A 12,703-nucleotide genomic window follows, 5' to 3' on the forward strand; every position below is an offset into this window, starting at 1 on the left:
TTTATTGACACGGAGGAGATGGATTGTTTAAGTTTAGAGTTTGGAGTTAGAGATATTAATATTTGTTTACCTGTATTTGAATATTAGCCTAGGTTTGGTTTGGGAAGTCCGGGGGGTGGGGGGATGGGATAAATCATTGTGTAATACCTGTGATGTATTTCTTTTTTCTTTTATGATAAAAACAATAAAATTTTATATTGAAAAAAAAGAAAATGATGAAAAGTGAAAGGGAGCAGTTATAAGAGCAAGTGGATACAACAGGTACAGGTATTGGACTTTAACAATATGTGAAAGTTTCCCCAAAGCCCAGGTTTGGGACATAAACAAGAGGCCATGGGCAGCTGATCCAAAACTTGCAATTTTCCGACGTTCTTGGATTACAAAATATAGAGCCAGTTCATTAAATTCCTTGTGCAATCTGTTCAAGCCCATCTTCCTTATGCTATCTGTTCACTGGCCAGAACTGGACCCACAAAAAGTGAAAAAGGAGTGGAATCCCCTTCAAATGATGTGCCCTCTGTTGTACCCTATTCTCACCACAGTCATACTATGGAACAGGTGAAAAGAAAGAAGGTGTTTTAATACTTGTTAGGCTCCAATCTTTTCTCATTTTAAAGACATTTGCCAAGTGCCTGACTCTGCCTGCTTTGAGGAATGTTGAAATTCTGAGAGCCAAGACTTTTGGCTGCTTTTTTTTTTTTTTTTGGACTGCCTTGTGAATCAGCAAAGGTGATATAATGGGCTGGGCCCAAGGGTGTGAATGCACTCTCTCCTCATATAACCTCAATTTGGAGAACTGAATTATCAACCTCTGGATCTGTTTATTCCTCTTCTTCCTCCCTGGTTGAGAATTCCCAGAGCTTTGGTCCCCAAACACCTGGAGGATTCCAGTTTGGAGTACACTGCTCTGATACAGGTAGTCCTCGTTTACCGACTGCCCCATTTGGCAACCTAAATTATGACAGCACTGAAAAAGTAGATTATGACCAGTCCTTGAATTTGTGGCCTTCACCAGCATTCTGTATTCCTGTGATTGCCATTTGTGACCCTCTGGCAACCAAAATCAATGGGGAAGCCGGCAGGAAGTCACAAGTCCCAATCATGAGAAAGCTTGCTTAACAACCGGGATGATTCACATAATGACTGACATTGTAAGTCCACATGGGCATGTGATGTTTCACTTTATGACCCCATCACTTAGCAATGAATTTGTTAGGCCCAATTGCTGCCCAATTATAAATGAGGACTGCCTGTATATACCATTTTTGCATCGTGATACAATGCTTTATTTTTATGCTATGCGGACTTCAATCTTTTTGTCTTGCTGACTCACCAAATCAGCTGCCTTTTTATCTCCTTTCCTTCCCTCTCCTCCCCTCCCAGCCAACACCTGTTATGAGGTGGACAGGTGGGGGAAGGTCATGCTCTAATGATCTACTTGATCTGTTTTGGATTGCATGTTAGCCAACAAACCCACTAAACAGCCACATTCTGCTCAAATCAGCATCTGATTCTTGACAGAACACAGCACCACACTAGGTTTTGCCTGGAAGAATGCCACCAGGCCTTCCAGCCAAATTAAAATGCTTTAATTTGCTTTTCCCCTCCAACGCGTCGGCACTTGCTGGAATAAATGCTTCATCTGTGTTCTGTCTCAACCACATCTTACATGAAAACATGACAATCAGATTACAGGTAAGCTCCTAAATTTGCTGAAGTCAGGCTTATAGTCCAACTGTTTTTTTTCCCCCTGAGGAGCCTAGATCTTTCATTTCTGTTACATAAATATGCTAGAAAAAAACATAACACTGAAAAACATATAGGTGCATACAGACAGACAAAGCCCTGGCAGCACGAATTAAAGGCGGGGTTTTTTTTTTTTTGATACCTGGTAAAATCAGGGTTGACTTCTGTGCAGGTTTCTTCCCACATTTAATTCTATATTCATTGATGGAATTTTCAACCTCCTGAAGCTTTTTCACTGCCTCTGTGTACTCTTGTTTTCTTTTCTTTTTCACGTTTTTGCACAGGTCTGGCTCGCCAGCCAGTTTCTTTGCTGCTTCCACCAATTTTTGTTGGATGAGAAAGTTGCTTTCTAGATTTTGCAGCTTTGGGTCCTACAGAGATTTAAATCAATCAGTCAATCAATCGATCTATCCATCCATCCATCAATCAGGATTTGCCATAGAAGAAATGACCTCAATTTAAGCTATACCTTTAAGGTTTCTTTTTTTCCATACGTGTAACAAAGAATAGCTGGTCTTTTTATCAGCTTAAATGTCTTTTTAATTCTGCTACAGCCCATCATTAAGAAGCCAACCGTTTTACGTCATATTATTAGGGTTAAAGTTCAATATCTTTCCAGGAGCAGCTATGGATTTGCATAACTGTCATTCTGTGAACAAAAAGCTGTCACGTTTTCCTGCAGTATACTGCACTTAGTAAGATGATAACACTAATATAATGCCCATACATCTTAAAATCTTATGTATCAATGTTGGTAAAGAATCAGAGAGACTCAAGCCAATTGTATTGTCAATGTTTTGACAAACACGTCACCAAACTTCAGTGGTGCAACCAAGAATATCTGCAGGGTTAAAAACATCAAGACGGTATGTGACTTGCATGGTCCAAGTTCTTCCTCTTTTTATCTGTGATGCATATATTCACGATGTGTAAAACGAGTGATGGAGATTAAATTGCACATCTGGGGGGGGGCCACCATTTTTAATTTTTGAAAACTCTTCCTCTAGATGCCCCTAAACTAGAGATGGCTTTGGGGAGGGAAGGGGGCTTTAAAAAAGGAGGGAAAGAAAGGTTAGACAGTTGCCGAATGCCATCTAAGGCAAGGCAGCTTTCAAACACTGAAGGACAATTCAGAGAACACATGAAGAAATATAGTACAGGTTCTCCTCGACTTACAACAGTTCATTTAGTGACTGTCTGAAGTTACAATGGCAGCATCCCCATGGTCACATGATCAAAATTCAGACGCTTGACAATTGACTCATATTTATGACGATTGCGGTGTCCTGGCGTTCTGTGATCATCTTTTGTTATTTTCTGACAAGCCAAGTCAAAGGGGAAACCAGATTCACTTAACAAAAGTATGTGAACAAAACAAGCTCATTTGGTGGGGCGAAACTCATACTTCCTTCCTTGGAAGCCTGCTTTTCAAGTGACAAAAAAAACCACACAACCTGCTCTACCTCCACCCTTACTTTGCCCAGCCTGGGTGTTGAATCCAGTTTTCTTCCTGTTCCACTGACAGTTTAATGCAATCTTGCTGGTGTTATGCTTGAAACCAGTGATCTGTTTTACAGCATAGCTGTTCCTTGTTTGTTTATTTGTTTATACAGACATACATGAAAAGAACCTTAAAAAAAATGGGAAGGGAGCAATCTGCATTACTTTGGCTTCCAGATACCAGGTTGAGGGTCCAGAAAATAGAAGACCATAACATATCTATCCTTCCATATTGGCTCATCTCTAAATTTTGAAATACAAGGTAGTCCTCAACTTATGACCACAACTGAGCCCAAAATTTCCATTGCTAAGCAAGACAGTTAAGTGAATTTTGCCCTTTGCGACCTTTCTTGTCACAGTTGGTAAGTGAATCACTGGAGTTGTTAAGTTATTAACACGGTTGTGAGGTGAATCTGGGCTTCTCAATTGACTTCGCTTGTCAGAGGGTTGCAAAAGGTGATCACATGACCCCCGGGATTCTGCAGTTGTCATAGATACATGCCAGTTGCCAAACTGCTGAATTTTGATCACATGACCCCCCCCCCAGGATGCTGCAAGGGACGTGTGAAAAACGGTCATAAGTCACTTTTTTCAGGGCCGTTGTAACTTTGAATGGTCACCAAACAGAAGGTTGTAAGTCAAGGACGACCCGAACAGTTCTATGACACAAAATGTAAACAAAGACGTCTATTTTACCAAAAAGTGCTTCCCAAAACAGAGTTGCAAGTCACATTTTATAAGTAATTGCAACATGGATTTGAAGTTAAGAACCTGAAAAATTAAACTCCAAATAACAAGTTACAAGAATGGTTGCATAGTAGCTCGCCATATTTTGCTTCCTACGTTAGCTTTCAACTGATACCAGAAAAGACTGGCTTCCAACAGAAAGGCCTACATAAATCCAAAAGGAAATGATGAAACCTCCTAAAACATGTACAGCTCTCAGTCAGAAGGAAATAGTTCACCTCCCACACATAATTTATGCCCACGTTATGGAGTAACGTGCTCTTCAAAGAGGTAAAAGGGAAGGCATCTTTTCCAATAATGTGCAATTCCGAAAATCTGCTAAAAGGCACTTCTCTGCATTCTATGTTTCACCGAATCCCAACAATCCAAATTTCAGGCAACTCAAATTAATAGAGTTAAAATTCTGATTAAGACCAGCTCTTGAAATAATTGTTCAAAGACTGAAACCCACCCACTGATAATTAATCTTTATTTCTAAGAGAACTTACATGGGGGATTCAAGGCCCTTATCCAACACACAAAAAAGTGAGTTTTAACAAGCAAGGTATTTAAAAGAGATCCCACTTAAAATTTTTGGGGTGACCTGATTTTGCCAATGAATCCTCCAAAGCAGGGGTAGGCAACCTCGGCTCTTTTATGACTCATGGACTTCAGCTATGCTGACTCAGGAATTCTGGGAGTTGAAATCCATGAGTCATAAAAGAGCCGAGGTTGCCTACCCCAGCTCCAAAGTCAAGTCTTTACTCAGGAGCTGGGTTAGGGTGAAGTATTCATCCAAGATGGCTGGAGCACCAGATTTTTGTTTTACATTTTGATTTTTACTGTTGTAGTGAGTCACCCAGATTTGTGTTCTTAAGATGGGCACCTGTATAAATATTATACAACCATAAATAAATAAACAAATAAAGATATGCCTACCTCCTCACTGGGTAGCATATTGTCATCCAATCTGAATGCTGTACCTACACGCCTTCTGACTTGAGGAGGCTTCTCTCCAGTGTTCAGAGGATATTCCTTTGGCATTTTTCCAGTGATCTCCTACAGAATATGAGAACAGCACACTTAGCAACCCGAGAAAGAAAGAATGAATACTCCCAAACTACGCTTGACTGGACGAAAACAAGAAGTCTCACCGCTTCCCGCAAACAGATCTTCTTCAACTCTTCAACTTTCTCCAAGAGTTTCTCCTGCAAAAGTTTTTCTTTCTTTCTCAGTTCTAAGATTTTCTCTTTCTTCTGCTCTTCGCTGACTTCTGAATCTTGAGATCCTATAAAAAAAAATATAGACATGTAGACTCAAAGGGCTTGAGGCGAAATCCAATATTTCTGGATGTAAGAAAAATGAACGAAACAAAACAAAAATTAAGGGGAGGAAAAGTACAAATGAATCCCTGTGAGTAGACATGCTCAGTAGCCGTAAAATACTAACTATTTGCATACTGGTGGGAAAACAGTGTTTGGGAGAATAGAAATGCTTAGAACACCACAACTTGTATTGCAACTCAATTTGTAAATTTGTTAGCTTAGCTTTAAAAAGAATGTGTCTTCACATCTTTCCTTAAACTAATCATGATTTTTCAGCAGCACTCCAATGGAATTCAATATACATATACTACTTTCAGCTTAGACAAACATGCATATGCTCTCTTTAAATGTATGCAAATTGTTTAAACTCATTAGATTATGAGGTAAATTCAAGAATGTTGTAAGAAGTAAACGTTAAACCACTGCTTAATTTCTAGCTGCAGTACTTTATAATTTAAGACTTCCTTTTCAAACATCTTTTCTATATATATACTGAGCAGATCCAGAAAAACTAGGTGGTTATAGGTTCCTCAATGGATTAAACAAAGTTTGGAATGGGTTTATTCATACGGGAGATTAAAGTTGTCCTTCTTACAAATGTACAGATCCTGAAAAGGCTCATTGGGAGGAAGTATGATTAAGGTGCTAAGGTGATGATCGTGGACAAGCTAATTCAAATTCTCACTTGGCCATGGAGTTTAGTGGGAGAGTAAATCAACAGTTTTCTCTCAATTTACCAAAAGCTATGAGGCTAATATAAGGGGTAAGCTTAAAGTACATTATCTTGAGCAATCTAGAGGAAAGTTGGGTTATAAGATGCTGATAAGTGCCTCTGGCCATAATGGTTAAGAATTCTGGGAAATGCAGTTTCAATGAATTCAATATATTGAAATACAATATAAGGCTGGGGACCTTTATAGAAAAGTCCTGGAAGACTAGATTTTCATTTCATTACACTGAAACACAAATTCCAGAATGTGGGAGAGATAAATTGGCTACTGCATCTACATACAGAACAAGACCACAGGAGACTTCTGATTCCAGAGAGTCCAAGGCCATCTGGGTGGAACAGACAAAAGATATGACATGTGAATGTCCTAATACCACCCTGAAAGTTGTCCTGAATAAACCTGCCTAGCAGGAGTAGGGCTGAATGTAAATCAGATCAAACAGACTGTAAAATTATGTTTCTTTCTTGCAACCAGAAACTTCTTGCATGAGTAGCCAAGAATGGGGTGGCTAGAACTAGCTATTCGCAATATAATTGGTCCTTTACTCCTTTTCTGAAACTATCACATTTACATAAAACGTCTCCTGAGACTGCTGCTTCAAAACCAAAAAATGCAGAATAAGCAGGAGAGATGAATAACCCCAAAGTGACCGGTTCCATCCATCTTGATTTTGTTTCTCAGCAGTTCTATTTGCTCAGGAGTTCCTCTCCAGATCTATGTACTTTATCTCTGTCTCTCCATCCAACCACTACAGAAGAACGAATATATGGAGAAACACCCCCCCCAAATATCTAGCAAAATCCCACATAAGAAGCCCGTCATCCACATTAACCTAAGGCCTGGGGGGGAAGACCCAGCTTTGAAGAGGACAGAAAAAATAAGAAAAAAGTTTATTTCCGAGAATATATTTCAATTCATGTTTCTTAGGGGGCCAAGCCTTGATTAGTTGATTTTTTTTTTCCTATTACAGGTAATCCTCGACTTACCAGAATTCATTTAGTGGCTGTTCAAAGTTACAGTGGCGCTGAAAAAAATTAGTTACAACTGTAGCAGCATTGTCACGTGATCAAAACTTGGGCATGTATTTATATCAAGTGATTAGCATTTGCAACCTTCCCAGCTGGCTTCCGACAAGCAAAGTCAATGGGGGAAGCCGGATTCACTTAATGACTGCATGATTCGCTGAACAACTATGGCAAAAATGTTGTAAAATTGGGGCGAAACTCACCTAACAACTGACTTGCTTAGCAACAGAAAATTTGGGCTCAATTGTGGTCGTAAATCAAGGACGTGTATGTGTTGGATAATTATCTACTTTTCTGTGCTGGAGGACAATGAAGATAATTTTCCCTCAAAGTCTCTCCCTGATATTTTTGAAATCTGAAGTACCACCACCACTAATAAGCAGGATGTAGGGTAAGTTGAAGGAAAGGTTTTGTTTTCATTTTACTATCACTTCCTTTTATAAAAACCCATTATGATACCCAAAACTGGTTGGGAGATTTTTCCCCCCCCCATGAACCTCTGCTTAAAGGACTAGCCAAGGACTAGCAAGGGTTTTTGTTGGATTTGTCATGTTCAATAATACATTTATCTGAGGTCTCATATTCGTAGGTTTTCTTTTAGGTTTTTACCATTTAGAGCAGGAGTGGGGAACTTGTTGGACTTCAACTCCCAGAATTCCTCAGCCAGCAGAGGAATTCTGGGAGCTGAAGTCTGCAAGTCATAAAAGGGCCACACTGTAGTTCCCCACCTCTGATTTAGAGTGTAACCACCAGCACACTCTATGGTACAAACAAACCTCAGAGATGCAAACGTTTCAAACGGCAAGACTTCCTACCTGAAGAGATTAAGCTACCATTGCTGGCCATAATAAGTTGATTCTTTGCTTCCAAAGCTGTTAGCTTTGAAACTTTTGGCACTCCCGTATCTGTCAGGTCCATTGCAATATCATCCAAGCTTCTGGCTGAGGGAATTTTTGCCTGAAAGAATTTTGAAGCAAACAAACCAAAACAATGAACTACCACGTGTCACCAAGTTAACTGTAGTAAAATAAAAGGTACAAAACACATTTCATACGGTCCCCAAAGCTAAATATATATTGTTTTGAGACTTAACTTGTTTTCTGGATATCAGTGATTAATTAGCCATTAGAAATGTTCAAAATGAATATAGGAAAAAAGAAAGGAAAAATGAAATTCATCAATCAAACATTGTATGTGTTTTTTGGAACATTTCTCTAGCTGTGGCGGGAAGTAGCACAAAATAAGTTAAATAATTGCACTGCTGCTCAAATATAATACTAAAAAAATTGACTGTATTAACTGTAGCCTTTCAACCCAGGCTTCCATATTCCCAATGAATATAAAAGTATTTACAAATGATAAAAAGAGTCAATTCTGCTTGTTGTTCAGAATCACTAAAATGGATATTTTTACAAGGTAGGCTACAAAATGTCATGGGTTAATTTGCAAGGATAATACAGGGAGACCTCAGTTAGTGACCACTCATTTTTGTGACCATTTAAAGTTGTGATAGTGCTAAGCAAGTGGCATTTATGACCAATAATCAATGTTCTGGCCGTTGCAGCATCCCCATGGTCACGTGATCACAATTTAAGAGCTTGGCAACCAGCTCACTCGCACTTATGTGTGCATTTGTAAAAATAATAAAGGTGGGATACAACAAACAAACAAACAACACTTGCCGGGTCCCATGGTCACATGAGTGACATTTGCGATTTTTCCCTGCCAGCTTCCCACAAGCAAAGTCAATGGGGAAGGTTGCAAATTGCTCCTGCCATTCCTTCTCCTTAGGAGCCCACTATGGAGTAGGAGCCCACTATGCAATCTCATACTCCATAGCTTGCCCGCCCGCCCACACTCTATAGTGCCTGCTCACTCCAGTCACACCTCACTGGAATACATCCTTCCCCCCACGTTCCATAGTACTCCTGTCCACTGGCCTGCTTGCAAGACACCTGGGACTTGCAACTTTGTGCTGGCTTCCCAACTGACAATACTTGTTGGAAACTGGCAAGAAGTCATAAGTTGTAATTGTGTCAGTTTCTTGCTTTACAACCCCTGATCTTCTCTCAGCAACAGGGACAGCCAGGATTGCTACCACTAAGGAATATGTTAACGTGACATCGCTCTTCACGAATGCATTGCTTAGCAATGGAAATTCCAATCCCAATTGCTATTATAACCCAAGGACTATCTCTATATAATCACTCTAAAAGATTTCTGGTCCATAGGACAATTCTATAATTACATTAAATATCACTGAAGACCACTTACTTTGCTTTGTTTCCTGTCCAAGTAAAACTGATGTTGACTGATTGCCATCACCCAGATGGATTTGATTAGAGAAGTATTTGCATACCAGGTTTGCACTACAAGGCCACTCTGTCCAAAGGTCCGTCTTGATACTGAAATTCTAAGCATTTTTATAATTTTAAATGAACATTGTTTTTTGAGAGAGAGAGAGAGAGAGAGAGAGAGAGAGAGAGAGAGAGAGAAATAGATATTCTTCATTTGAAGTCAACCCCTTAGATTAACCTTTGCAGTCTGTCCTCTAGAGGTTAAATAAGCAAAGAAGCAATTAACCAACCAACCGACGCCCAAATAGTTAACACTTCAATTTTTAGATGTTTATGTTGTACCTAGCTTAGTTCTCACTAAGATAGCAAACCCGTGCCTGGCCGTACCACTTAGATTACGGTATATAAGAGGCAGCAGCAACTGCTAGAAAGACTGAACATTCATTCCCAAGAGGAGGGGGGGAAGAACTATCAGAGAGAAGAAACCTTTTCTCAAAGAAGTTGGAATGTCAGACATAGTGGAATTTACTCACGACCATCCCCAACCTCCCACTTTTCCCACATGGCTAGAAAGGAGATTTCTTTATACCCAGACTTTCCTGTCACTAGAAAACTGAGTTGAAGCCATTTCCTTCACAATTGTACAAATCAGTTTTGAACTAATATTGACATGAGGAACAAAGCTGCTGATCACAATGGGGCTGTTCTTGAGAGTGCTTTTCTGCTCTCCTCCCTGTCTAGTTTAGTGCACAGAGTATGGATCAAATATAAACCTGTCCTCTTTTGGATGACTGGATGAAGTGTGTAGTGATTATGTTGTATTCTACCTCAGGGATCCCCAACCCCCGGGCCGAAGACTGGCACCGGGCTGTGGCATGCCAGAAACCAGGCCACACAAACAAGTGAAACCCCATCCACGGAATGCAAGCACCACACAAAACCACGCCCCCTTTGGTCCGTGGAAAAACCTCTCTCCACAGAACTGGTCCTGGTACCCAAAAGTTTGGGGGCCACTGTTCTAGCCTAGCTTATTGTTATATCAACAGAATTAGTTTCTTATAGTTTACTCTGTGGCTTCTGAATATATGAAGCAAACTTGTGCTTTCAAAAGGTTTAAAATTTGTATGAGTTGGAAGAGATGCTTTAAAAACAAAACACCAAAATATGTAGTTCACTTTAAAGCAGTGGTTCTCAACCTTTTTAATACCGCGACCCCAACCGGTCGTAAGTCGAGGACTAAACCCGTCGTAAGTCGAGGACTTTCCCTGCCCGGGAGCACCGCGCATGCATGGTTCCGCCCCCTGCGCCGGCCGAGGCGTAGCTGGCAAGCGGCAGAGATGGAGCAGGCCGACCACCAGCTGGCCCAGCCCAAGGGAGGTAAGGCACCCGCTGGAAAAGGGGAAAAAAATGGCGGACAAAAAAAATGGTGGACAAAACAATGGCGGACAGCCTTGCTTGGCGACCCCCGTGAAATGGTCGATCGACCCCAAATGGGGTCCCGACCCACAGGTTGAGAACCACTGCTTTAAAGGGTGGTTTGGGATTCATTTTAAATGTTTACAGAATACTTGATCTGCTTGATCTGCTTCTGCCCACTAAGAATTATGTATTTGCTTATTTTAGCCTTCTGCAAAGTGATGCATCAGGATTACAAACTCCCCAAAATCTCCAGGCAGAATGAATGCTGTAGGAATTCTAGAAGCTGAATGTTGTAGTCCTAAACATTCTATATAAGGCATTAGAATTTATTTACGTGGATAATTTGTACCACATTTTTTCAAAAGACTTAATCTGTAACATTCTCCCAACAGTTTTATTTTTAGTTTGCACCAACTTTTTTTTGGTTATAAATATATTTATGGCTCTTTTTCAGGAACTGATTGGAATACTAATGGGAAAAAGGGTTACAATACTAATCTTCCATTATATTAGACATAAATGCTACATGGAGCTATTTCACGTAATGCAGATATATCCGGGAAGCAATGATGTTGAATTCATTCCTTTCAGGTTAGCACAATGGGGAGAGCCATACTATTGTAAAACATTTTCCCTCCTTGGGATGGATGAGCTAAAAATGAACTAAAAACCAATTCCTGGTTTCTTACCTGTGAGGATCATGAACTTCTACTGCAAACTTCTTTTCACGAAAATAGAGATTCTCCAGCTGCTTCCATTGAAATAACTAGAAGAATTTTTTTTAAAAAGAAAATATAAATATCTCAGAACTCATAATTTATTTTCTCACAATGCTACACTGCTAATAATTCCACAGAACTGTAACCTAACACTATTCCAAGCTACAGGTTAGAATTATGCAAAACAAATCCTATCCTTTAAAGTATTTCTAAAATTAAAATGCTTGCAGTAATATACTTTCTATATTTCTACCTTTATATTGTGCCACAATCACAAGGATATTATAGGGCATTTTGCATTTGCAAATAAAATTAACATACATAATGAAACATGCGATGCTCTTCTTGCTGTGATGTTTGAAATGATCAAATTGGGACCATCACCAATGGTTATTTGATATAATTTTTATCTTAGAATAGCATGTCATCAGGCAGGACAACTAAACTGAACCTGGATATAACTTCTCTATATAGAGTATGAAAATACAAAATTCCATATAAAATACATGTAACTAATAGGGTCTGAATAGGTTGTCTAAAGCTTCAGTTTTAATAATTTCAAAGCATTTCCAGGCTTGTGGACTGCTTCTGGAGCACATGGACCAATCATCTGTTTACACACACACACATCCACACATTCATCATAGTGTTTTCTAGGACTGGGATTATCCAACAAGTTGCAGGAAAACAGAGCCCTGAATAGAGGGAAAAGTTGTCAGATCCTTGAGGAACTCTTAGGACAGATATTATGCAGTGAACTATGTGGCCGTTAGGTGGAAGGCAGTCTACATTTGTTATAAATGCTTAACTAGATATAACACCCACTAAACTGAATAGTGTTCAATTTGGAGTAGACAAATTAGAGGATTGCCCTTTACTTTCTTTTTAATGTTTGTTATGGCCTCCCGGGTAAACACTGATTCAGCTCCAACTCTTGACATATTCCCTTATATAAAAAGGGAAGCTCTGTGGAGAAGGAGAGAGGGAGGGCATCTCAACAATCATGAAAAGAAATGACAAAATCCTCCGCTGCTCCTGCAAACCATGTCTCCCATAGACATCTAATAACAATTCTCTTTCCATGAACCCTCATAGCTTTCTTTGTCTTAAATGGCCACAAGCTGCCTTCTTTACCCTGTGTGACAAGTATTATTTCTCTGTCTGAGATGATGCTGAATGGAATGAAAACTCTAAACAAATTTGCTAAAATAAAAG

The 12,703-nt window shown here is 39.6% G+C and overlaps 1 protein-coding gene across 1 annotated transcript in view; it reads right to left on the bottom strand.

Annotated features, from left to right (window-relative positions):
* Positions 1-12,703, bottom strand: part of FRMD4B (FERM domain containing 4B) — a 124,233-nt gene that overhangs the window by 18,828 nt on the left and 92,702 nt on the right. The window contains exons 11-16 of the mRNA XM_015821731.1: positions 11,459-11,535; positions 9,328-9,466; positions 7,869-8,010; positions 5,127-5,260; positions 4,912-5,031; positions 1,889-2,117 (exon numbers count right to left, since the gene is read on the bottom strand). Coding sequence (XP_015677217.1) covers positions 1,889-2,117; positions 4,912-5,031; positions 5,127-5,260; positions 7,869-8,010; positions 9,328-9,466; positions 11,459-11,535 — 841 coding nt within the window. The remainder of the gene's footprint in view (positions 1-1,888; positions 2,118-4,911; positions 5,032-5,126; positions 5,261-7,868; positions 8,011-9,327; positions 9,467-11,458; positions 11,536-12,703) is intronic.

Source organism: Protobothrops mucrosquamatus, unplaced genomic scaffold (genome assembly GCF_001527695.2).
Source record: "Protobothrops mucrosquamatus isolate PMUCROS unplaced genomic scaffold, P.Mucros_1.0 scaffold1393, whole genome shotgun sequence".
Classification (NCBI taxonomy): domain Eukaryota; kingdom Metazoa; phylum Chordata; class Lepidosauria; order Squamata; family Viperidae; genus Protobothrops; species Protobothrops mucrosquamatus.